Genomic DNA, 27116 nt, shown 5'->3' on the forward strand with positions numbered 1-27116 from the left:
TCCAGGTCTACATTTTGGAGAAACATTGCTGGGTGGTTTGGGGGAGGGATTTAAGACACGAGTCTCAAGGTTAGGAGGCTGGAGCAGGAGCAATAAGGCTTGTTCCAGCAGGCTAGCAGCAGAGGGGTGGAGAAGCCAGGACCCATGTCTATGGCAGAAGCCTCCACACCTGGCTGCTGCCAAGACCAGAGGGAACATGAGGCCCAGGGGTCCAGTTGGGCAGTTTTGCTTCAAGCTTTCCTCAAGTCTGATGCTCAGTTATTGAAAAGAGACAAGTGTCCCATTGAGGTCATAGAGCCTGTTCACATCTCTTGGCTCACATGTGCATCAGGCAACCATGGGAGGTGAGTAAGGCAGGTTGCATGAGGACAGACCCCACACTCTATGCGATGAGGAAACTGAAGCCCAAGATGGACAGCAACTTGCTCAAACCACAGAGTCAGTGAGGACAAAGCTGAGACCAAGGCTATGCAGTTGACTTTCCATGCCTGTTCATCACAATAAATGCCCAAAATGTCACTTCTGCATCTCCGGTGCTCAGCACAGCTCCAGGCATGTGGTGGGAGGTTGATAAATGTCTGTAGATAAATGGATAGATGTGTGTATGTATGTATGTATGGACAGATGTATGTTTGTATGGATGTATGGACAGATGGATGGACAGATGGACAGATGGGTGGATGGGTCAGTCATACAGACCAGCATTCTGGCATGGTCCGTTGGAAGAGTAAGGAAAGCAACATCTGTTGACCACTGCTATGTGCCTGGTATTCTACCAGTGCCCATTCATTCACCCCTCTCAACAGCTAGACCTCCCCAGACCTGTAAACACCCTCTCCATGCAGTGGGTGAGCTTCCTCAGTGCCACTCAAGTGTTTGATGCGGTTTCCCTTAATACCCGACATTGGCTTTGCCACCAGTGCATTTATCTGCATCTCATTCTGATCCTGTTTATCTTTTCAGCCTGGATACCTCCTGGAGAATTCTGGGGTGTCCTCTCTCATGCATCTTCTGTACCTCAAACATCCAATGCTTTCCAAGCCTATTTTTTAATTGTCTCCTAGATTTCTCTTTATTCTCTTCTCCTCCCTCATGAGCCAGTGCCACATCTCTCTTCACTGATGGCCCTTCTCATCCTTCTGGTACACATCATACAGGGAACCAGAGTTCTCTATCCAAAGCACAGAACTGCCTGGGTTACCCCCAACCCTTGCTTCTAATCCTTCCACCTTCCCTTTAGACCTATGGTACAAGGTCCAAGCTCCTAGCCTGACCTTCAAGGCTCTGCCTTCCCAACTTGGCCAGTCCTTTTTCTCTTCGGACCTCAGTGCCCCTAACATAAGAGCTGGTGCATAATAGATGCTCAGTGAATGTGGACCGAGCTGGGTTTGTGGTTACTCCCCCGGCGGCAGCAGCAGTGCATGGCCATTTGAAGGTTGTCCTGGAGAGCTCAGGTGAACACTTCAGATGACCAACCAAGTGGCAGAGTGGGACTTCAAACTTAGGACTCCTGATTGTAAGGACAATGTAGCCAGAAAAAAGGGCCTACAAGTTCTGGAGTCAGAGGACCTCTGTCCAGGTCCCAGCAGGGTGGCCCTGGTCAAGTTCTTTGCAATTTGATGTGGTCCTTTAAAAATGAAAGTACTAGATTCTACCTCAGGGGGATTTGGGAGGATGGAAGAACACAAGGTTTGCAAACTCACAAAGAGTTCCCAGCACAGAATGTTCAACCAGCACCTGGTGAACAACCGCCACCTTAATGGTTACCACTAGTGGGGCCCCTCCCCATGCACTTGTCCAGTATACAAATGGCTGGGTAGTTACCTGTCTGTGGCTCCTTGAGGGGCTGTGACCTCTGTCCCACTCCACACCTGAAGCTTCAGGGGCTTCTCCTCCTTCTGCATGGGTTCTCGGCTTTGATTCCTGGTCAGCTGAGAGCTGCTAGACCTCAGAGTAGTTTCGTGAGCATTGTAGCTGGCAGGTCTGCAGTGGAAGAGCTGCTGGTATGCCATACGGAAGTCTCTGTTCAGCGTGGCATACAGGATAGGGTTTAGGGCCGAGTTGGCATAGCCCAGCCACAGAACGACGGCTTCAAAGGCCTCATTGACGGCATCATCCCCTCTCAGCCCACGGTAAACAAACACAGTAAAATAGGGGAACCAGCAGACAATGAAGGCTCCCATCACGGCTGCTAGTGTCACTGTGGCTTTGTGCTCCCCAATGGTAGCTGCCTTCCAGGAGCCGATGTGATGGATCCTCTTGGCCTGATCCCGGGCAATCTTGAAAATGCGGTAGTAGGTGATGCACATGACCAGCAGAGGCAAGTAGAAGGTGACCAGGCCATCCACCAAGCCATATACAGGGTTGACCTGGACTTTGCACTTGGGGATGGTGTGATTAAGACTGCTGGTCTCACCCCTGCTGTTCCACCCCAGATGGATAGATAGGAAGGACAGGGTGATGGAAATGACCCAGATTAGGACAAGAGAGACAGCGACCCGGACTGGGGTGACCAGCACAGGGTAACGCAGGGGGTCCGTGACAGCGCAGTACCGGTCGAGGCTGATCATGAAGAGGTTGAGGATGGAGGCCGTGCAGAGCATCACATCCAGGCTGGTATAGATGTTGCAGAAGACCTTGCCAAAGCTCCACTTGCAGGAGAGCTGGTAGAAGGCTGAGAAGGGCAGCACCAGGAGGCCAAGGAGCAGGTCAGTGATGGCCAAAGACACAATGTAGCAGTTGGTCAGACTACGGAGCCGGCGGTTCAGGCCCACAGCCAGGCAGACTACCACATTGCCGGCAATGGTGATGAGGATGAGGGCAGTGAGGACCACACTGACAGCGATCTTACAGGGGGGAGAGTCCAGACAAAAGGAAGAGGCTGTGCCGTTAGGTACCATCCTGGAACCTTACGGCTCCTTCTTCTGCTCACAGCCCCTGGCCACTTCTTGTCCAGCTCCCCAGTGTACCAATTATGTCAATCACTGGGCTCTAGGCTTCTGGTAGAGCCAAAGGAAAATGTCCAGATATGGGGAGGCTACAATGACTGCCACAGTACTGTTTTTCTAGAAATAAATAAAGCAGTCTCCTAGGAGGTATTGGGCATGAATATGAATGAAGAAGAGCAAAAGAAGAGAGAAGGTTCTTGGTTCAAATTCCAGTCCTCAAATTACCCCCTGCAGAGCCAGCTTCCTCCAAGGACTGAAGCAGGTCTCCACTCTCCAGGTTGTGCATAAAGACTGAGACACTGGAGCATGTTTCTGGAGGTGGCTTTGGTTTTATGCAGGAGAGATCATGTGGAGATGTGGCCACATTCTTCTCCATAGCTGATGGGTGCTCCCAACCATATGACGGGGGTCAAGGACTGCTGCGTCTGCCTCTTAGGAGCACTGGAGAACAGGAGCTGAAAATGCAAGGGTCAGGTGTTGAACACTTGAAATCAGACTAAGAGCATGCTGATCCAAGATGAATCCTTCTAGACCTTGATCTCCCTGTGAGACTCCATGAGGCATGGGGCCAATGTTGACATCTCTCCTTAGGAGGGACTGAAGCAATCATGATACATAGCGGGAGGAGGAAGGGAGGCAGGGTGCAAGGGGCTGGACCACCATGTCACCTAGTGGGATACGGTTGGAGTGGTCGGACTATTTATACTGGACAAAGAAAGGACTAGACACAGACTCTAGACACCACCACAACAGGGACTGCATCCGCGGTTCACTGCTGGTTCCCAGTGCCTGTCTCCACAGGGAAGCATTAAGCATCTGACAGATAAATGTTCAACTGAATGAATAAATAAGCAAATGTAATGAATTTCCTCATAAAGCACTGAAAAGTTGATGCTGTTGGTTTTACAAAATGTCACCATACAATAAACCAGGAGCTGACAGACATTCTCAGGAGAAGGCCAGGTAGTAAATATTTTCTGCTCTGCAACCCCCAAGGTCTCTGTTGCAATTCCTCAACTCCGTCACTGTAGTGCGAGGGCACCTACACAGACAATGTGCAAATGAATGAGTGTGGCTGTGCTCCCATGAGGCTTTACTATGGATGCTGACATTGGAATTTCACATAATTTCCATCTATCACAAAATATTGTTCCTCTTTTCATTTTTTCTAACTCTTAAAAAATCTTTTTAAAATGTTTATTTATTTTTGAGAGAGAGAGTGAGAGTGAGAGCGAGCAGGGGAAGGACAGAAAGAGAGGGAGTCACTGAACTTGAAGTAGGCTCCAGGTTCTGAGCTGTCGCCACAGAGCCCAATGCGTGGCTCGAACTCACAAACCGTGGGATCATGACCTGAGCTGAAGTCGGACGTTTAACCGACTGAACCACCCAGGCCCCTTCTAACTCTTTTTAAAAATATTTCCAAACTATTTAAAAATGTAAACGCCATCCTTAGCTCACAGGTTGCACAAAACTGGGCACGGGGTGAGATTTAGCCTGCTGTCATAGTTTGCCAGCGGCACGCCTTGTCCACACCCGCTCGGAACATGTCTCTAAATCTTACTTTTCTTATTTAGCAGCACATGTGGTTGGTAGCCAGCACAGAGCTCACTCAATCTCTCCAATGGCTACACAGAAGCCCATTGGGTGGCTGGCCAAGGTTTATTCTATTATGCCCTTATCACGAGTATTTTGGTGGTTTCCAGTTCCTTCCTCCCTCCCTCCCATCCTTCCTCCCTTCCTTCCACCTGTCCCAATGCAAACTTCAACAGAATGGCTGCATACACAATGCTTCCTGGTTAAATCCCAGAGATCCCTTCCTCCTGGTGGTATCCTAGGATTTCCACAGATGAAACACAGCTAAGGCCCTGCTGATTCCCTTTCCCAGAAGCTGATCCTGGTTTTCCAGACAGCAGCTAGCAGGCAATCTACTGTGACCTGGGAGTGTGCAGAAATCAAGCTGACAGCAGACCCCTCTCAGAAGAAAGCTAATCGCCATGTGACAGAAATTAAGCCTCTCTTAGGCTTTGGCCTGGAGCGGTTTTACAACCTGAATATGAGAAGCATCATTTAATCGTAACCACTGTGTTGGTGCAGGGATCACGGCTCCTGGGCACCTTCTGCCGCTCCAGCTGGTTCAACCACCAGGCCTTGTGAGCTGGGCCTCTGGGTATTATTTTTAGAAGATCTTTTCATTACATAAATAACACAAGCAGCATGGATCTCACTGGTACATTTAATTAACCAGAGGGAGGGGGGACAGCAGCAAAGCTATCTTTTTTGGAGGATCCCTATTTCTGAAAGCAATTTTTAATCTGAGTTTCTTAACAGGTATAGGTATTGGTGCCCTTGGACCAATGTATTCATTAACGTTTGCAGTTTTCAAATCTGAACTGAAGCAGCCTCTCATATCATTCAAAATTCATCTGCCCTCCCTTCTCCTTTCCTTCTCTTCCTCCTGTCTGTTCTTTCCAGAAAATATTTCTTTCAGAACTTAACAGCGTGGCAAATGCTGTTCCAGCTGCCGGGGGCACAATGACGAACAGAGGAATGGCGGTTGCTTTTTTCATGATGTTTCAAAGAAGAACCACTCTGATGAGTTTCTATTTTGCAGCCCAGTGTTCCAGAAGTTTCTGGTAACCTTTCATGAAGGCAGGAGCTTTTGGATGGAACTTAATACAACCCATGCCTTCTGGGTAGAGTGACTGCCCTTGAAGGCCCATGGCACCACAAAATCATCGTCTTTATTTTCATCATCACAGCTAACATAAAGAACACTTGCTTGAACTTTCCTTTCAAACTTCCGAAGCAATGACGTACTTATTGCAGTAAAGCAAGTATGCTGAGGTATACAGGAAGGGCTAACTGTCTGAGCTATCACACACCAAGACCCTCATGCACGGAAGGTGACTGTTGCTGACTGTTTGGCGTGATGGGGACCTTCCGTTCTTTCTCTATGCATCTATGTGGGCACAGGCACACATACTACACGTGACGGAGCAACTTTCTTTCCCTGATTTCTTCATTGTATAAGGATACCCCTCTAGGTCACTTAACCTAATGTGTTCTTTTGAGAACTTAGGCTGTGACAATACAGCCTCTATCATTCTAAGATTATAAAGGATGTCTGTGCAAGTGGATTTGCGAGCGGCAAAAAGTGGGAAACAATCAGAGTGTCCAGCATCAGGGGACGGCTCGAGGAATCATAGCACCTTCTTACTGTAGGATAGCCCTGGGCATGATGAGATGATATATTAAATGAAATATCATTTCATCCTCACAATACTCAAGAGTGAGGGAAATCACTGCTCCATTTAATGCCTGAGAGAGTGAGGCTCAGAGAGGCCAAGTGATGTCACAGCCCTAGCAAGTGAGCAGAGAACCTGGGTTCAGACTCAGCTCACACCCCTTCAGCCTGCCTTATGCCTGTACTTCTCTCAGACTTCAACCCATCCTTCCAGCTGGAGCTCACCAAACACCCCCATACTTGTCCCCTGTCTTGGCCATTCAGGTAGTCCAGCCTTTCCCCAAGTGGACTATACCTTCTCACACCTGCCTTTGCTGTCTCCCTCATCTGGAGCCCTGCTCTTTACTGTATTCATTTTAACTACTCTCCTTTCAAGAGTCTCAAACACCCTGGAGTTTTCCTGAATGCCTGTACTTTGTACGAAGCTATACCATTGGCACCTGCTGCCTTATAGTGTTAATATGGCTTTTTGTGTGCCCTCCTCACAGGGTCTGGATCTTGCCCACTTTTCTCCCCATCCATTCATCCATCCATCCATCCATCCATCCATCCATCCATCCATCAATCCATCCATTCACCCAACCATCTATTTACCCATCCATTCATTCACCCATCCATCCATCTCTCCATCCATCCACCAACCCATCCATCCACCCATCCATTCATCCATCCATCCATCCATCCATCCATCCATCCATCCATCCATCCATCCATCCATTCACCCAACCATCCATTCATCTATCTATCCACCCCACCATCCATCCATCCATTCATTCATTCATCCATCCACCAACCCATTCATCCACCCATCCATTCACCCATCCATCTATCCATCCACCAACCCATCCATCCATTCATCCATCTATCCACCTATCAACCTATCCATCTATCCAACATTTTCTATTGTCTATATAACAGGAGAGGTACAGGGTATATGAAGTACATGAGTGTGCACATGTGTGCATGCATGCCTGCGTGTGTGTGTGTGTGTGTGTGTGTGTGTGTGTGAAAAGTAGATGAAAGTCACTGAAATAGGCTTCAGCCACTTCCTCTACCCATCTTGCAGGCTGACTGCGGATGTCAGTGAGTCGCACGGTTTCCTCTCCTCGACTTTGTCTTAATAGCCTTTGAAAAGGCACCTTTGGGAGAATCTGCTCAGGGTGGCAGTACCCTGCATTGTCCCCAGGAAGGCTTCTGACCTGTACCTGCAGCGATCATCTAGCAAAGGCAGCCATAACCAAGAGCGAGGCTCTGCGGGGCCGTGCTGGCCAATTAGCCCTCCGGAGTGCCCCGGCTCAGCGTGATAAATGCACTCACTGCACTCTCTGATGTCTTTCAAACCCACCGTGCTGGGCTCTGTGCGGAAGGAGGGCTGATTGCTCTCCATTACTAACTCCGGTTGGTCTCTAAGTTTAGATCCTTGACGTGACATTCAAGGTTCTTCATGACCTGGTTCTGTCTTCTCTCTTTAGTCTCAGCTTCTGTCTGCCATGTGCACTTTCCCATCCAGGACAACACTTTAAGAAATACAGTGCAGGTGACGTTGAATTCCTCCTGGGTTTGAAAGCCCATTCTGACTCAGTGCCTTTGCACATGCTGTTCCCACTGGCTGGAATGCCCCTCTTCTCTTCTATTGCCTGGTGAGCCCTTATTCTTCCTTCAAGACCTGGCCTCCCCTGCTGCCTCGTCCAGGAAGTCCAGAGGTGTTTGTTCTGCCCTCTCACTTCCACCCATCTCTGGCACAGGTTTGTGCTTTCTGGGGCGCACTGGGTAGAATGCTGGGTTTTCAGTGTCCCCAGAATACTCTCCTTTTAGGGGGTCATTGGTGATTCAGCATCAGAATGTGTCTCCCCAGGAACTGAGTTGTGGTGGGTGGGAAAAAGAATATCATTTTCCTCTGCATTCCTCCTACACAGCACAAAGAATATGGTCAAGGGGTCACCCCACCAGCACAGAGGTAGCCCAGAGGCAAACCCAACTCTACCTCATGCCTCAACTTCCCTCTCACTGTTCCTCACAGAAGAAATGTACTGGTGGTAGATTCTGTTTGCTAACTAGAGAGGGTGAGGCCCTCTAGAAAAGCCAGTAGGCTAGAGGCGCAGGTTTCCTTCCTTTGAAATGTTATCGAACTGAGACCAGCACTTTCTTTTCTTTTTTCACTGGGAAGTGAAATGAAGTTCCTCTTTCAAGGTTTATGTACCCATGTTCAAGGCACAGCCACCTGAGAGCTGGCATTGTGTGCAAGCAGCCAGCAATTTGGGGCTGGGGATCATTTAAGGCTTGTCTGATTGGGCTTCTCACCCGGCCTGACAGATGAATCTGATTTTCCAGGCAATAATTTTACACAAGGAAAAGACAACAGTATTCATCAGACAATGCCTGTATGCTAGGTACCTCCTGGGTGAACCAGTAGGCAATCCTGTGAAGTAGGATTATTCTTGTTCTGCAAAAACTGACACACAGAGAAATGAAGGGGAGGCCCAGGGGCTGAGAGCAAGGATTTTGGACAGATCCGGGTTCCAATTCCAGTGCTGTCACATAAAAGCTTTGTGACCCTGGGTACTTTACTGCAACCTCTCTGAGCCTTAGTTTCTTAATTCGTAACATTTGTAAAATAATATGCCCTCCTTCACATGGTGGATGTGAAAATGCAGGGTCTGTAAAATACTTACTGCCTGGCACATGGTAGGTTCTCACCAAATGTTATTTGTATTATTGTCTAAACCTGCATAGCCAGGACATAGCATCCATGACCACTTCATATTATTTACTGAGTGCCTTCCAAGGGGAGACACTGTCCTGGGCTCTTGAAATATAGCAGTGAGCATGACAGACACATCTAGAAGCTTCTATTGCAGTGGGGGAGACGAATGTTTAACTTAAGCGCGCTTGGTGCGCTTTTTTTATAGATTTTGACAGTTTCTATTTGAGATTGGAAGTGGTTTTGGATTAGTACAGGATCTCTCCCCGATTTTGGTTTTTCACTCTCTGAAGAGGACTCCTAGGGGGATTGTTATCTCTTGGGCAGTGCCCCCCTACCTCGTGAGGACTTCCAGAGGCATCGGCCCCTGCTGGCCTCTGCTCCTTCAGGCCATCCCTTGCTGCCTCAGGGCTGAAGGCCTTCCCAGCCCCATGTCCCCTCCCCTCCACTGCCCTGTCTCTCCTCAGCCGCTCTTCCTAACAAGGGCGCCAGTGCAGGTACCCCGCCCCTCTTTCTGGGAGGGAGGTCTCCTACAACACTCAGGAGCCCAGAAGACTTTGGGAGAGTAAGGGGGACCCTGGGTTTCTCTCACCTCCCCGAGCCCCACCACCTCCGCCCTCTGCTGGGTGGCCCAGCTGGAGGCCCTTTCCCAGCCTCAGATAAGCAGAAGTTCCAGGCAAGTCACCTTCGTTCTCTGCCCCCCCTCCGCCCCCAGAAAACTGGTCTGGGGCTGTGATCCCACTCCGCATGGTGAGGGGGCAGAAGCAGGTGGCTCAGGGTCACTCAGAAACACTCCCCAGCACCAAGCGCGCTTACAATTAAGCTATAGAATTGCTCACTTAATTTGGTTCTACTAAGGGTTATATATAGAAAGGGGAAATAGAAGAAAACAAGAAGACTATATAATGAGAGGCCCGATCAGGCCCAGGAATTAGTTACTAAAGGCTGGAGAAGATAGTTGAGTTGAGACATTAGATGCCAACTCAATAAAAATGGGGGACACACAGGTTCCAGACAGAGAGGGAACAGCTCCCACAAAAGCTCCCAGGAAGGAAATGGTGGATTTTTAACCCCAGAGCCATTTGAGGCTTCTGGGGGTAAGAGGAGAGTGTGAGCGCAGTGATGTGACTGGAGGCGGCAATGGGCTCACTGCCCTGCTGTTTACACCAGGAGCTGGTGTGTGGCAGTGGGGGTGGGGTATGGCAGTGGGAGTGGGCCTGAGCTGGGCCCTGCTGACCACCCCCAGTAACCACTGTAGGCTAAGAGACAAATAAGTCACTGGGTTCTGGAAAGGCCATTCTTTGTCTTTACGAGCCATAATTTCTTAGAACTTTCCCCCTATAATTGGCCATTTCAAATGTCCTAGGCACCTGCTGCAGAGTGCATCAGAATGTGGCCCCAGCACCAGGCCCTCGGAGCTCTGTCCCTGTCAGAGTCCCAAAGGGGCCCACAAAATGGGAGTTGTGTCAGGGGGGCAACTTTTCATTCTTTAAGGAAGGAAGACAAGCCTTTCCAAGCTCCAGAGTGGCCATACCCACACGGGATGCTGAACAAACATGACTAAGGCTCAGATGGTGGGAACGGAAATGAACCTGGTCTTCCCAGGGTCCTTTCCTCCCATTTCCAGGTGCCAGCCAATGTACAGCTCCACTCAAGAAGTGCTGATGTGCTAGGAGCCCTGGGGGCTCCTTCTTACCATCACTCAGGAGCCTGAGGGAAGCTGTGGGCAGGGACAGGGGACACAAACAAAGTGAACACGGCGGGTCCCAGCCCCTGCAGTTCAGACACAGCCAAGCAATGGGGAACAGGGGCCATGGCGGGGCAAGAAGAAGCTGTGGGAATTCAGAACAATGAAGTTTGACCCTGGCTGGTGGCAGGTGACAGCTGTGTGTGTGCATGCGCTCGATCGCATGTATGGAAGGCGACCTTTTACTAAGCCTGGAAAACCCCATTAGTGTTAAGAACACTCAGACTCCTGATCCAGCAGTTGTGTTTCCAGGAATTTGTCCTGTGACTCTCCACAGTGCTGATTGTGTTAGCAAAAGCTGGAAATGGTGTAAATGTGCAGAGGACACAAAGCAGTGATGCCATCCAAAAGACTGAGTAGGTTGTCTGGGCCCCTGAGGGATGTCTCCAAGCATGGACCCAGTGGGGGAATGTTTGTGTGTACCCATGCATCCACACGTGGCTGGCTCAGGAAGGCCACCTGCCAAAAGGGTAAGCTGGGCGGCTTCCTGCAGGGCCCTGGGGGTGAGCCATGCACCCTTTGTGACCTTTTTGAATCTTTTCACCTTGGGCATGTATCACCTTTTCAGCACCTAACAGCCACATGGTCTGACAGGTGGAAGAGGGAAGGGACAGAGTATGCTGGGCAGAGGGAGGAGCACAGAGAGGCATCAAAGCTGGGTGATCAGATCGTGCTGAGGGGCAGGATCAACCACATGGCTGGTCAGGGCTCCAGGCCAGGGCTGACGCTATGTCCGCTCGTCCACAAGCCCCTTTGTAAGAAATCCTCCACTCCAAGTTCCATGCCCTCAGGGACCATCCTCCCCGCTCCCGAACAATCACTGCACAGGTCTGCAGTCAGATTGGTCATGCCATGCCCCTCCTCGGCTTCCCCTGTGGTTAGTGTGAAGATAACTGTGCCTGCCACACCCTGTGTGATTGGGCCTCTGCCAGCCTCTCTGGCTGATTCTTGTGGGGGAAGGTGGAGCTGGGGCTGGAGAGCTAGAGAGTTTGAACTTAGTTCCGAAGGCAAGAGAGAGCCACTAAAGCTTCAGTCAATAGGCCCAAGATAGCCCAGGAAAATGGTAGCAGATGTGGGAACGCAGCTCTCCTGATCCCAGTCAGCCAACAATCGATGAGGACAGAGGACACAGGTCTTACTCGTTGGCGCATATAGAATGCTTAGGGCTCTTTCTGTCAATACCACTGAATTTACTCTTCACTACATCTTGAAGCAAGAGATCTTTTCTGCATTTTACAAATGCAGGAATGAGAGCTCAGAAAAATTCAGGAACTTGCCCCAAGTCTCAACACTATTAAGTGGATATGAATCCAGGTCTGTCGGACTCCAGAGTAGGGACTCTGGGCCACTATATATTTAGTTTTTCCTGTGGAGAAAGAAATGGCCTTTTGGGCTTTTCAAGGAGATGGTGTGATTGGGCATTTGCATCATAACACAATTCCTTCTTCACAATAACATTCACCTTGGTCTTTCATTTTTGTGGTTGAGATTTCTAGCTCCTTCACGGCAGTGGGCTGGATGCTTGGTAAAAGCCCTGGAGGCAGGAAAAGACTTCTGGTTGAGACTCTTCTTAGAGAGAAAGGTCCTGGACTCCCAGTCATCTAAGTGCTGGTCCCAACTTTCATTTCCTCCAAGGGCCCAAAGCCAGTCATCGTGTTTGCTTCTGTCCTCAAGAGTGTCGTTTCCAAGAAAGCCCCCCCCATCCCCGGTGGGGCCCCTCTGCATAGGCTGGGAGGTGAACAGACCCGAACGTTGTGTGGGATCTGGGGCAGCCTGACACAGGTTGGGAAGAGCCCCACCCCCTCCTTAGTCCAGCGTGGGATGGCGGCGGCAAAGTGGACATTATGATGAATGTTATCACTCTGGCATCACACCTAGGAAGAAGGTGACCTGGACCAGAAGCTGGGACACAGATCACTCTATGTGCTGAGCTCCTACAGATAATCTCCTATCTCTGTGAGGCCAAGATGATTACTATTCCTGTTGGAAAAACGGTTCAGCGTGGTGAGGTCACTTGTTAAGTGCACACGGCAGGTAGAGAGGCAGGCAGCGGGCTGCGAGCCAGCCCGGTTCTACGGTCTCCGAGGGCCCATAGGTTCCGCACCCGCCCAAGATAAGCATCTGGCCCGGCTCACTCCCTGAGTGTGTGACCAGTCCTTGCACAGGTGTTTTCTTCCCAGTAAGGGGCCCTGTGCTGCTTGCCTGACCTCTTCCAGGCGTTGATGTGGGAACCCGAGCCACATCTGGTGACAACAAATTCCCTCAGTTATTATTGTTTGTTTGAGAAAGGCTTTATTTCTCCTTCCCCTTTTGTTTCAATCAAGGCGAAGGTCACATCACATAAAATTAACCATTTCCAAGTGTACAGTCCAGGGGCATTCACCACACTGACAATGCTGTGGCTACAGAACAGGTTCATCACCCCAAAAAGAAAGTCCACACCCATTCAGCATAACTCCCCATCCCCCCTTGTCCTGGTAGGTCCAGCTCCCAGGCTGCCTTCTGGCCCTATTCTGAATACTGAGGGCACAAAGTGCATGTAAAATTGGGAAATGTGGGGCTGGGAGAGATCCCCAGTTCTCCTTTCCACCTCTGCTTCCCTTTCATCCACCGAGGTGCTCAGCTAAATACTTAGGCATCATCCTTGACATCCCGCCTACCCGCAAGCCCAGGGAATCTCCCTCTGAAATATGTGTATCTAAGGTGTGGCTACCTTCCTTGGCCCCCGCTGCCAGTCCAAGCTGGCATCATCTCTTGCCTGGACTTTCTTTTTAAAATTTATTTACTTATTTTGAGGCAGAGAGTTTGTGTGCACATAGAGGAGGGGCAGAGAGAGAGAGAGAGAGAGAGAGAGAGAGAGATAGAATCCCAACCAGGCTCTGAGCTGTCAGGGCAAAACCCAATGAGGGGCTCGATCTTACAAACCTTGAGATCATGATCGAAGCAAAAATCAAGAGTTGGATGCTTAACCGAGCCACCCAGCTGCCCCTCTTGCCTGGACTTTGAGGACAGGTCTCAGCTGGCTCCCTTCTCTCTTGCCAATGCTATACCATGACACCTTCGCCTTGGCTCATAAGGCCCCACGGGATCTGCGCCCTACCTATCTGGTCTCCTATGCTATGCCCCAGGCCTCAGTGGGCACTCAGCCACCCTTACCTTGTTCCAGTGCCTTGGACTTGTCACTTGCTCCTCCTTGGGGCTCCGCCTGTTATGTGATGTGCTACCGACCTGGTTGTCCCAGTGTTGGCACAAACATCAGTTCTGCACAGGCTGCCCCCACCCCCAGGCCCTCAGAATCATCCTTCTTCACCTTCTATCATACCCCTCCATTTGGTTTTCCACAGAGGGCCAGGATCCACTCTGTCTTGCTCCCTAGCAGGCATTTAATGAGGGCTCAATTAATACTTATTGGATTGACTAAAAATGCATGTTGAAAACAACCATCATAACAATATAATATCCCATTTATTGGGTACTTCCAAAGTGCCAACCAGCGTTCTAAGTACTTTATATACTTTATCCCATTTAATCTCTGCAACAACCCTATTATGTGGATTCCATTATTCATTTCCATTTCCTAGATAAGGAAATTGAGATTTAGGGTGTTTTGTGATTTGGCCAAGATCCACAGCCAGCAGCGGCTTGGCAAGTGTGGGCAAGGCCTGGGGAAGGACTTTTTGCGGCAGGGGATGGACTGGGCCAAATGAAACCCCTGCCTTGGTTCTTCTGAGGGAGGTGAGACCCTGGATTGCCAAAGTTTGTAAGTGGGCCCAAATCTTTGGCAACCAGGGGCAGACTGCACAGGGGCCACGTGTTGGGTGGAGAGGGCATAGGGTTGGGAATTTGGACTCTGGGTTCAACTCCCTGGTACGACTCTGACTTGCTATGTTACCTCCATGTTTTACATCCTAATTTTCCTTAGCAGAAAGTGAGGACATGGCCTTAGAATATCTCAAAGATTTCTTCCAGCAACTTTATGTATGTGTGTATGTGTAGAGGGGGTGGGAAGGATGGAATCATGAGCTCCCAAAATAAGACAATAGGAGTGCTCTGGGTAGAAACAACATTCAGTGGCCACCTGGTGGTCAAGAACCCTTGTTCAGCATCCCTGAAAGATAGTCATCCCCAATCACCTTGCATACCTCCAGTGATGGGGGAGTCACTATCTTACAAATAATTTGCCAATCAGTCACAGCCATTTACAAACACATAGCGCCCTATACACTCTCTGTTTTGGAGGCATACCCCGCCAAATAACAAGTGCATTGCAAAATATGCATATTCCACAGAAAAGAGAATATGTACTTAGCTATTTGGTATAACGAGCTGCCATTGACTAGCCGTGATAGTGCTATATTTGTAGAGAGCCCATTAAGCAATTATTACTTTCAATTTCGTGGTTTTCTTTTTGTATTTTGAATCTGGTACTTGGGTGTGCCTGTATGAGTTTATAGACATCTTTGTAGGTTCCTGGAAAGCTCTGAAGCCCCACAGCCCAAATCTAAATCCCCCTTTCCGGGCAGTCCGACAGAGCATTTTGTTTTCCTGCACTTCTGCTTTTTTATATAAAACAGCCCCGGCGCCCTCCACCTGGGCTCACTACCATCGTCTCTGCTGTCATGGCTGCTGTCACTGCCACCACCGCCCTGCCCATCATTGCTGCCATCCTCCATCGCCATTACCGCCTGCACCTGCCCCTGCAGCAGCCACCGCCGCCACAGGAGCCTGGCGCCAGCACCGCCCCCACGAACACGGGACCTCCCTCCCTCCCCATTCTTCCTTCACCAACCTCACTCTGGGTTTCAGCCTCCCCACAAAGTACAGCTTGCTCTTAGAGGCGCAAGACGTGCGGCCAGCCCGGTCCCATAACGACTGGAGCAGCAAACAGCTAACGTTTGCCAGGAGCATCCACACACACTGGCTATCTTACACAATCCCCCCTGTCCTCTCCCACCTAGCATGGCCCCTCCGCATGCCCGTTAACTCATTCTGGGCCCTGCAGATCTCTTGGGGGCAGTCAGGGCAGTCTCCGTTACCCAGTTCTGCAAATGTGGCACAGAAAGGCCAGCTGCCTGGGCCGAGGCCACACAGCAGGTCAGAGGCAGGAAGAGCCCTCGCAGTTTCCTGTTCCCAACAGCTTACCCTGTCCACACCCGCTGTGTTTCCCACACCTCAGTTGCTCATGTGCCACCTCCACGATTTTTGCCAAACTCATGAAATGCCAGCCCTGGTTGTGATTTATTTTTCCGCTTACTATTTTTCTTTAACGTGTCTGAATTTATTACAAAATGAATTGTTTTTATCACTGTAATAATCAGCAGGATCCCTTTCCCTCAAATAGGTCACCCTGAAAATCAATGCGGCGAAAACACAATCGATGTTAAATTCCACGCAGCTACTGCTGCCCAGAGAGCAGGCTCTCTCCCTGGTGGAAAGGCAGGCTGGCCTGCTTGCAGAGGCGCTTAAGACGGATTAGCACCAAACAACGCTTTCCCTTTGATAGAGAGGGGAAGGTGGGAAGAACTGAGAAGGGTATTCTCCTACTGTAGGATTGGACATGTGCGAGCATCTGTGCCACTGACCATCCAAGTCCACTCGGGGACCCTCCAGACCACTCGCCTTGCCCTTGAGGAAGCATTTTCCTCACCTGGGAAGCCAACACCATGTCAGGGGAGGGAGCAGGGAACCTCTCTGGAGCTCAGTTTCCCCATCTGTACATAGGGCATGATACCACAGCATGTGGCGCTGGGAAGATGAGCTGTGACACAAAGGGATGGCGCTAGAAGGGAGGTGGCCCCCTAGCAAATGTCATTCTCCCCTCCTGCACCCTCCACCCACTCTCTGCTTTTCTATCAGAAAACACTGGACTTGGAGTCCTGCCTTTTCTGGGAAAGAAGGCACCTAAAGTGGTCAGATGGGGAGAAGACATGAGCACTGCAAGTACACAGGGGTCTCCCTGGGGACAGTGTGGGAGCAGGGGCAGCTCATGGGAGGCCCAGCCAGCCTGCCAGGCCCAATGGGGCTGTGCTCCCCTCAGCCCGCAAGCTCGGTGAGACGAAGGGTCCGTCCCACCAGCCACAGCGCGTCCTAATTCCAGCCCTGCTACTTGCCAGTGAGGCAACTCCAGCCAGGTTGCTCGGCTTGGAGCTCCAATTCCCTTTCCTGTGAAACGGGGATAATCATCTCAACCACACAAGGGTGCAGGCTTAAGAGCGAGGCGTTTCTAGGGCCAGCTACCCCACCGCTCCTTTCTGCGGTCACAGCAAGCCCTGGCTTGGTGTCTCTCTGCCTCAGCCTCCTCAACGGGCAGAATGGAAATGATGACAGGTTCTACACATCTGACTATTGTGAGGAATAAATGGGCTGAGGCATGGAAAACCCTAGTAGTTGGAGTTGAGGGAGGGTGAACCCCCTACGTGATTCACAAGCACTCCGCACCAGGCCTGAGGCAGAACCTGGCTTCCTCCAGCTCTTCACTGGGCTCCGTCCTGCCCTGTCCCTCCTCCTTCCATGACCTCGCCATGTCCCCTTTCTCTGCTGTGCCCTCAGCAGCACCCCCAGCTCCTAGCCCCTGCCCTGGGGAACCAAGCCCCCCCCAAATATATCACCAGCCAGCCCCGCCCAAACGCATCACAAACTGTAGGCCTCACGGTGTTATTTACGACAGTTGAATATTGGAAATGACTTTTAGGTGTTTAAAACTAGACTGGTTGAGCAAATTATGTCATCATGGAATTCTGAAAGCTATTACTATCACGTTTTAGAAACTGTGAAATAAGAAGGGGAAATGTTTCTTCTATTTAAGTAATAAAAGAGCAGGATTGAAAGTGTACATAGAAGATGATTGTAGCTCAGAACTCCTACCTTGTTAACCTACAGGAGAGAGAAACAATGAAAACCTACTTCTAGAGGCGCAGGCTGGAGGGTAATAGTGGGTTTCTTTGGTTGGTGGTACAATGACTTATTACTGTCTTCTTCCAAATTTCTTTATTCAAACTTTTCTACATTGGGAATTAATTCTGCAGTGACTAAAATAACAACACAAAGGTGCAGATATGCTCCTCTCACGTCAGAAATACGCACAGATGTGTATATACGTAAAGTGCCTATGTTTTTGCATAAAGAAAATTTGAGGGGTGCCTGGGTGGCTCAGTTGGTTGGGCATCTGGCTTCGGCTCAGGTCATGATTCACGGTTCATGGGTTCGAGCCCCGCATTGGGCTCTGTGCTGACTGCTAGCTCAGAGCCTGGAGCCTGCTTCAGATTCTGTGTCTCCCTCTCTCTGACCCTCCCCTACTCGTACTCTCTCTCTCTCTCTCTCTCTCTCAAAAGTAATAAAAAATATTTAAAAAATAAAAAAAAGAAAATTGAAAGGATATATCACAATGAACTGACAGAAGTGACCCCCTCTTTTGGGCAGGGGACTGGGCAGCTGAGGGCCAGGGAGGGATGAGGCTCCTTTGTATACTGTACTTCTGGCCACATGAATGTTTTCACTAATCAAAAAGTGAAAAGAAAAACAACCCCATAACTGTCTAATAAACCTTTAGCAAAGGCAGTAATTATTTTCCCCAGTGGGCTCTGTGGACATTTGTTCAAGTTGCTACTTAAAAAAAGGAATTTGGGGGGCACCTGTGTGCCTCAATTGGTTAAGCATCTGACTTCAGTTCAGGTCATGATCTCGTGATTCGTGGGTTCAAGCCCCACGTCAGGCTCTGTGCTAACAGCTCACAGCCTGCAGCCTGTTTCAGATTCTGTATCTCCCCCTCTCTCTGCCCCTCCCCTGTTCATGCTCTGTCTCTGTCTCTGTCTCTCTCTCAAAAATAAATAAACATTTTTAAAAAAAGGGAATTTGTGCTGGCAGTACAAAGTCTTAATGGTAGACTTGACTTGAGTCCACCAGCATGCGCTGGAACTAATAGCACTAGGGGATTACTGAGTCTCCAACAAGCCAAATAAAGTCCAGGGCCCACTCCCACCCTGCCTCATTTTTCCCATGGAGCTCACCCTAAGGACAGTTTAGGGAACTGTCCAGTCCCGGGACCAGTTTAGGGAACACAGAGCAAGGGAAACCCAGGAGGCTTGTCCTGCCTCCCAGGTCCGAGGGTCCCCTGGGCCAGCCAGGCTGTGTGTGAATTGTCTATACCCACTGCAGGATTGTAGGGGTGTGGAAATGGTCACCCAGAGAGAGGATGCACAGTGGTCACTGTGGTCACTATGGGTCAATGCCACCAGATTGCCACATTCTTCAAGAGAAGCTGGAAACCTGGATTTTAAATGAAAACTCCTGGCTTTAAAGTAAAATTTCTAAACTTTCCAATGAAATCTCTTTTTCTCTCTCTCTAACATCTTCTTATGGTTCCTTGTGAAAGTCCCTCTACCAGCTGCTGGCTAGGAGCTCAGCAAGTTCCTGGTGTTCTCAGAAAACCGGGTCGGCCCCAAGAATTTACTTCCATTTCTAACCACCCACCCTCTTCCATTACTGCTTTTAGAACTTGGATCCAGATCGACATAAAGTCATTGGCCAATCGCTCAGGGAGTTTGCCCTCCTTGTGGTTGGAAGTCAGGTTGACATTCACCACCTCTGTCCTGAGAGTGTGGGAAGGAGTCCAGGAGAGGGCTGACCAACCCTAGCAACCGGCTCTCTCGTGACAGTGGACGCTCTGCGTCATGCCGTGGCAGTCAGTGCTTCTGCAGCTGGACTTCTGGGCTCTAACAGCCCTACGATGTCAGTGTCTCTGCCTCTCCCATCCTCCACAGCCTCAGTTTCCCCTTCCCTCCTGCCATCACACCCTCTGTGCACCAGCCAGCCAGAAAGTCTCACCCTCCCTTCAACTCTCAATATTCTCGCACCTCAGTGCCTTTGCACATCCTGATCTGGAGTCTGGAGCACCCGCTCCAGCTGCTGCCTCTGGTCCTCCATCCCTCAGCCATCTGGATAGTGCCACGCTCAAACGTTAGCTCCTTGTGGCTTCTCTCTTATAGCCAGGACCCCAGGAGGCTGGTGTCCACTGTTCCTGCATCGTTCATTATGTAGACTCCCCTTTCTCCTTCAAGCCACACCCCCCTCATATGCCTTCTTCCAAACAGCTTTGAATCTGTCCCCTTCTCTCCAGCTGCAGTGTTCCAGCCTTGGTCCCAGCTCACCTGAACAGGAGCAGGAGCATCCTGACTACGTTCCAGGTCTTGGCTCCCTCATCAACCCCACTGGCCTCCACACTATCTGTGTTTTTTTTTTAATGTTTTATTTATTTTTGATACAGATAGAGACAGAGCATGAAAGGGGGAGGGGCAGAGAGAGAAGGACACAGAACCGGAAGCAGGCTCCAGGCTCTGAGCTAGCTGTCAGCACAGAGCCTGACGCAGGGCTCGAACCCAAGAACGTGAGATCTGACCTGAGCCAAAGTCAGAGGCTTAACCGACTGAGTCACCCAGGCGCCCCTATCTGTGTTTTAGAAAACACAACCTGGTCACCTCAGTCCTCGACCTAAAATCCTTGTGTAGCTCCCCAGCCTACAGGACAAAGTCCAAACTCCTCAGTTTGACACTGCAGGATCCTTCCCTCCGGACGCCTCTGTTACCTCCTTCCACTGCTCCTTTCACCTCCGGCAAAACCTAGTTAATTGTACCACATGCCCTGAGTACGCCTGCAGCTTTTGTGGCTCAGGGCCTCTGTACACTTCTTTCTCCACCTGCAGTGCTCCGTAGACACGGAGCTATCTTCCCATTCACCTCTGGACCCGGCGTCTGGGAATCCCGCCCTAATTCCCCCAGGGCTGTAGGTTTGGAGGCTAGAAGATTATCCTTGCAGGCAAGGTGGGTGATTGCTGAGCTGAAAGTGGCCAAAGTGCCCAGTCCTGGCTGGAGCTGTTGACAATTCTTCCTGCTGTTCCTGGAGACTGGGCACCAGGTCAAGGCTGCCGCGTGCTCCTGGAGACTGTCCCCACGGGGCTGGCGATAATCAGCCATGCTGCCTGCTCCGATCTGTGACCAACTTGGCTCCGGCCACCTTTCTCTCACTGCCATGGCGCCAGGCCCACGCCCTCTTGGCAGTGCGGTCACACGGAAACTGGCACCAAAGGACAGAGTCAGAAAGGATCTATGAGACCAGCCAGTGTGCCCCTGCCTGGTTTTAGATGGGGAGCTGGGGCCCAGAGAGGGACAGTGGCTTGCCCCTGGTCACACAGTGATGAAAGGTACAGTCATGCCTGGAGCCCAGTTCTTCCGGATCTTATCAGATCATGAAAAAAAAAAAAAGATCAAAGGAAACCTTGAGATGTGCTAGGGAGGGGAGGAGGGCCTTGAAATTGAGAGGACAAGGAAGGCCCCTGTGAGGCTCACCCCAGAGCTACTACGCACACTGTGGGTGATCTGGTGGAGGAAAATAGCCCATGCATGAGACCAGCCTGCCGCCTGAGGCCGGTGTGGTCAGAGCGCAGGGAGTGGGCAGAAATGCAGTTGAAGCAGCACACAGGGCCCGATCACACAGGGCCCTGTAGACCTTGGCAGGGTTTGCCTTTTAGTCTAAGTAAGGCAATGACACTGCAAACTTTTGACTCTGATCTGAGTGGACAGTCCTGCAAACAAGATGTACAAATGGTCAACAGGCACCTGGAAAGAGGTTAAAATTCATGAGCCATCCGGGGAATGCAAGTCCAAACCATGATGATATCACGTCATACCCACAGAATCCAAAAGTTGGGCACTAAGGGTTGGTGAGGATGAGAAGAAATGAGCCTTCATACACTGCTGGAAGGTTCAGCTGCTTCGGAAAACACTCTGGTAGTTCCTCAAAAGGTTACATATAGGATTAATATATGACTTAGCAATTCTACTCCTGGGAATATCCCCAGAAGAAATGAAAATATATGTCCTCAAAATCTGTACACAAATGTTCAGAGCAGTATTGTTCATAAGAGCCAAAAAAGTAGAAACAACCCCAACGCCCATCAACTGATGAATGGGCAAACAAAATGTGGTGTATCCATGAATGGAATATTATTTTGGCCAAATAAAGGCATGAAGTATCGATACATGTCACTACATGCGTGAACTTTGAAAACACGCTAAATGAAATAAGCCAGTCACAAAAGGCCATATATTATTCCATTGTATCACATGTTATTTGATGCCACTGATATGAAACTTCTAGAATGGGTACTTCTATAGACACAGAAAAGAGACTGGTGGTTGCCTAGGCTTGGGTGGGAGTGAGGACTGAACAGGGAAGGGCAGTTAATGGGTACAAAGTTTCTTTTGGTTGATGAAAATGTTCTGGAGTCAGATGGTGGTGACGGTATACTATCACACACTATTGTGTGACGGCACAATATACTAGAAACCATAGACTTGTAGACTGTAAGTAGGCGAATGTTATGGTATGTCAATTACATCCGTATAATGCTTTCATTTCATCAAAGACCCCTCCAGAGGCTGGTGGGGGCAGAGGGCGGCAGGGGGGCCAATAGTGCAGTCACAGGCTCAAAGCGCCCAGCACACAGGAGGCACTTAGTGATTATCTGGGGGTACCTCGCACAGGCGGATCGATGTTCAAGAATGCCCTTCTCTTCAGCCCCAGGGTTTCTTAACTCTGCACTGCTGACATTTTGCACAGGATAATTCTTTGTTCTGGAGGCTGTCTTGTGCATCATGGGATGTTTAGCAGCTCCCCTGCCTTTCCTCACTAGATGTCAGCAGAGCCTCCCTCCCCCATTGTGACAATCAGTCTCCAGTCCCCAGTCCCAACAGACTAAACTGACCCCAGTTAAGAACCGCTGCTCTAACCCCTTTTGCCCACCAGGTGAATTCTTGCTTATCCTTCCGGAATCATTTCCAATATCATCTCTTCTGGGGAGGCTTCACCCTTCATTCTCTAAAGTTTCATGGTTTCTTAAACAAACCCCCATCAAAGCCCTGGGCACACTGTTTGTACCGCTCTTGCCCACAGCTGTGTGGAGACGGCACCTTATGGGCCTTTGGGTCCCCAGCATCTCATATTCCATTCATGGATACACCACATTTTGTTTGGAGGTCACTACTGAGCCATTTCCTCAGCTGTCAGGTGGGGGAGATGCACTGTCTCCCCCAGATTTTCTGTGATTAGTGCTCACGTGCGAGCTAACTGAATGTGCCCACGCCTCCTGACTCCGGTTAGGGGTGGAGGCTCTGGATCTGGACAGCCTGGGTTTGAATGCTGTGGGATGCTGGGCCAGTGACTGCATTACTGACTCTTGGTTTCTTCTCTGTAAAATGGGGATATTGATAGTACCTACCTTGTAGGGTTATCGTGAACACAGAGCAAGAATACAACAAATATCAGATATTATTGGTAATAATAATTTAGTATTCTTTCTTTTTTCCAAGGGACCTTCCAGGCTTCAACATAGAGGTGGACTTGTCACTGATAAGTGTCCATGTGCCAGCCCTGCCTTGAGTGCTGTCCAGGAGGAGGCAGGAGTGGGTGGGTTATACTGTCCCTAGAAGCCAGAGAGTTCTGTGTCTGCTAATGAGCATATTGCATAAAATACAGAAAGTTCAGAAATTATAGTCAGGAAACAAATCTATAATCCCACCGCCCCACTGGCTAATATTATTAATGCTCTTTGGTCTACTTCCTTCCAGTCTTTTTTCGACGCGCTTGCCTCTAATTCCTAACCATGCCCTCTATATGCATATGCATAGGCATGTCCCCCTTCATTAGAAACTCTCCATTTTTAGTAGCCACATGGCTGTCCCATAATTTACTTAATTGATCCCCTATTTGACATTTAGGCACTCTCTGATTATTGATGAATATCTTTGCAATTGAAAGAGCCTTTGTTCACAATCCCATCATTTCATTTGGATGTCCTCCCTGCTTTTAAAACATTTTTGGCAAAGGGGCGCCTGGGTGGCTCAGCCTATTGAGTGTCCAACTTCAACTCAGGTCATGATCTCACTGTTTATGAGTTCAAGCCCTGCTGCTATCAGCACAGAGCCAGCTTTGCATCCTCTGTCCTTCTCTTTCTCTGCACCTCCTCCACTCACATTCCTTCTCCCCCCCCAACCTCTCTCTCTCAAAAATGAATAAATATTTATTTTTTTGAAAAAAACCATTTTTAGGAAAGGAACCTCTCTCGCCTGCCGGGACACCCATTTTCCCATAGCTGGGTGCCCATTTCCCCATCATCAGGGATTTCCTCCCCAAAACTGCACTAAATCCTTGGGATTGGGCCTTAATCCTGTTTATCCTTCTCTGGGAGTTGGTGTAGATGGACCACAGCTGGCCTTGTTTTCCCCTGGGACACATCCACTGGGAGGGTCAGTTTAGTTAATTGTCAGCAGAGGATGGAGAACAAAAAGTGCCTGTGAAGCCAGGAGAAGTAGCCTGGGCCAAGGTTAATAATGATGAAGTTAACTGGGACTAGCTGGCAAAGGAAGTGAGGCTGGCTGTGGTAAGTCAGCCTGATATCTGCTTTCTATGTGGTGTTGATTAATGACCATCTTTCCTTCCAGAGAATCACCCCTAGAGAAATCACTAGGCAAAGGTACCCCAAGCCCAGTACTAGACTCAGACTCACTTTCTCCAGTGATTACGCAGCAGCTCTTCCTATTACATATGGAACAAGAAACTAGTGCAGACTTGGCCCCCACCAGGGGTCAGGCCCCATGCTGGACACCTTTTACAGTCATATTTTGGAGTCGCTGTGATATCATCAGAAGCACTCTGGAGTCCAGCAGATCTGGGACTGATCCCAGCACTGGCACATCCTACCGGGGTGACCATGTGGCAACCCTTTACCCTTGTGAGACCCGGTTTCCTTGTCTGTAATGTTGGGGTTTAATGACACCAGCTTCCTGGGATCCTTGTGCAGGCTGTAGCCAACACTGTATACACAACGCACCAAGTACCAGGCCTGCACGGAGCAAGGGCAGGAGAAATGTTATTTCTCGTTCCATTCAATTCTTGTCATATTTCAGGGTCAAAGATGTCAATACATGTAATCTATCTAATTGCCTTTCATAACCTCCATTGACAGGGACCTCATTAGTAAGTATGAATTTATAACTTCCCATTATGAGTAAGACATGGAGGCTCCGAGAGATTCCCTCAGGAGTCTTTCAGGACAGAAACTGTCACCTGGCAGGTTTCATGTTTTAGAAAACAATCAGGCTCCTGCTCCCCATCCCAGTTTCCTGGGCCCTGCTTCATGCCCAGCCAGGCCACTGGCCACCTCCCGCAAAGGAGACCAGAAGGGACCTGGCCCTTACAAATGAGTTCCTAGGAGGCAACCAGAACCAGGACTCTGGCCATCGAAGGTAGGGTATGACAGGTGCCACGGGGGGGACACCACAACCTGCAGGTACTTTCCTGCCCCACTTTCTTACCCTCATAGCCTTTCTCAAAGGGGGCATTGGCATACCCCTCTTCGCAGGGGTTGGAAACTGAGATTCACATGGTCAAGGTCAACGGCACTTACTTAAGTCAGCCAACTGGGATTCCTAGCCAAGACCACATGCCTAGCAGATCCTGGAGGCAAATCGGGACAGGAGAGCCCAGCTCCGTTCTCGAAACTGGGCTCCGTTCTCGAAACTGGGCTCCGTTCTCGATACAGTAGCCCAGGAGAACGAAGGCCAGATGCCTGGGATCCCTGAGGAACTCGGAGCCCCTTCCCGCCCGCCCCCAGCCCTCTACTGGCTTTCCTTCATTAGAATGTGTCTCCACGCTCCCGCAGACAAATCGCCCCTAGAAAATGCCACCGCTCAGAGCCAGGGACAAAACGAGCTATTTCGCTGCAAGTGGACTTTCCAAATACAGCCCTACAGGGGCAGGTGGGGCAATACACCCCACCCCGTGCCCCGAGCATTGCTGTGAACCGGGGCTGCATCCCGTCCTTGCAACGCCCCCTTGGCGTGCACACGACCCCGCCGCGGAGAAGGAAACTGAGGCTCGCAGGCAGAGGAAACCCCCCAAGGTCAGGCGCAATCAGTGAGCCCCGAGGCTGGGGGGGCCGGAGCTCGAACCCGGGGTCAGGGTCACGATGCGGCGGGGACCCCACCCCGAGCCCAGGCCTCGTGGGGAGGCGGTGGCTGAGTTACCTTGAGCTGCTGCGCGGTGGGGCTCCGGCTTCGGCTCCGGGCTCGCCGCAGTCCTGCGCCCGCGCCGGCTCCGCGCCGGCTCCGCTCACTCGGGGCAGGGATGGAGCGGGCGCCCCGCCTGCACCCCTCGGCTCGCGCCCACTTCCTCGTCTCCGCCCCCAATTCGCTCCTCCTCGCGCTCTGCAGCTCCCGCCCTCCCTGCCTTCCCTCCAGGTCTCTGCTGCTCCCCTCTTCTCTCCCTCCCTCCTCCCGCCTCCGTGCACACACACTCTCTCTTCCTTCGCCTTGCTCACTCCCCACACTCCCAGTCCCCCGCGCTCCTCCACTTTCTCCGAGACCTTCCTCGCTTCTCTCTCTGGCTCTGAGCTCCCCCTTCCCCTTTCTTTCTGTCACCCCCCTCCTCATTTTCCCTCCTCACTTCCACCCACTGCCCCTACAGCTCAAACTGGGACCCAGGGTCCAGCTGTGCGGTGATCGGAGTGGAAGGGAACTCCCAGCTGTGGCCCAGGGATCAGGTGGCATCCTCAGCATGGGTGCCCAGCACCCCACCACCTGGAATCAGGCTACAGAGAGAGAAAGGTCTCGTTTCAGGGGGAGAGCCTGGATAATTCTGGGATTAGAGGAACTTCAGAAAATCCCAGAGTGGATTCATTCTACTTGAAGGAAGGGATGGAGAAAGAGAGAAGAGGTAGAGAGGAGGGAGGGTCTTGGGAAGAGGGGCTTTGGGGTATGGAAAATGGAGGTTCAAATGGGAAAATCAACTCTTAAATATCAAGATATCAAGGCTACTGTGCTAACCACACAGATCTCAATGGAGGGAACTCCAGGGGGTGGGGGGTGGGGGCAGGATGGCCAAGGGTGTTGTGCCAGCCCTTAGTAGTCAGCCCGAGTACAAGAGGCAGTGAGTCAGATGGGCTGCCCCTAGTTGCTTGGGGAACATTATATGAGGAAGGGAGTTTGTGTAGAAGCTTTGCAAAGGAGAGCCCAAGGATGCTGGCTCAGTTGACCATACATTTCATAGCCATGCCGATGATGATGCATAGGCCACACTAAGCCATTCTGTCACCGTGGGCTTCTGTGCTGGGATACAGACTAAGACCACAGTCCTCTGGAGCTCTGAGGTCATGGCTTCTGCGGGAGGGTGTTGTGAGCCATACATCCAAGTCACCAGTATCTTGCAAGAGCCTCCCAGCCTGTCTAGTGGACTCCACACATGCTCACCTACAATTCACAAAGCAGCATAGGCAGTCTCTACAAGAGCATAAATCACATCTTGTCCCTATACTCCCCTGCTTAAAACCCTCCCACAACTGCCTGTAGTAGTTAGAATAAAATCCAAGCTCCCTACCACTGCCAACACGTTCTGGCCCACTTCTCTGACCTTACACCTTTCCACCCT

At 50.4% G+C, this 27116-nt stretch overlaps 1 protein-coding gene across 3 annotated transcripts in view; it reads right to left on the reverse strand.

Moving 5' to 3' along the window:
* HRH2 (histamine receptor H2) overlaps nucleotides 1-25818 on the reverse strand; it is a 77817-nt gene extending 51999 nt beyond the window's left edge. For all 3 annotated transcript variants that reach the window (XM_029942829.1, XM_029942826.1, XM_029942828.1), the window contains exons 1-2: nucleotides 25718-25818; nucleotides 1825-3403 (exon numbers count right to left, since the gene is read on the reverse strand). In XM_029942829.1, coding sequence (XP_029798689.1) covers nucleotides 1825-2900 — 1076 coding nt within the window. In that variant the 5' untranslated portion in view covers nucleotides 2901-3403; nucleotides 25718-25818. The remainder of the gene's footprint in view (nucleotides 1-1824; nucleotides 3404-25717) is intronic.
* Between the last annotated feature and the right edge of the window lie 1298 nt (nucleotides 25819-27116).

Source organism: Suricata suricatta, chromosome 6 (genome assembly GCF_006229205.1).
Source record: "Suricata suricatta isolate VVHF042 chromosome 6, meerkat_22Aug2017_6uvM2_HiC, whole genome shotgun sequence".
Lineage (NCBI taxonomy): Eukaryota > Metazoa > Chordata > Mammalia > Carnivora > Herpestidae > Suricata > Suricata suricatta.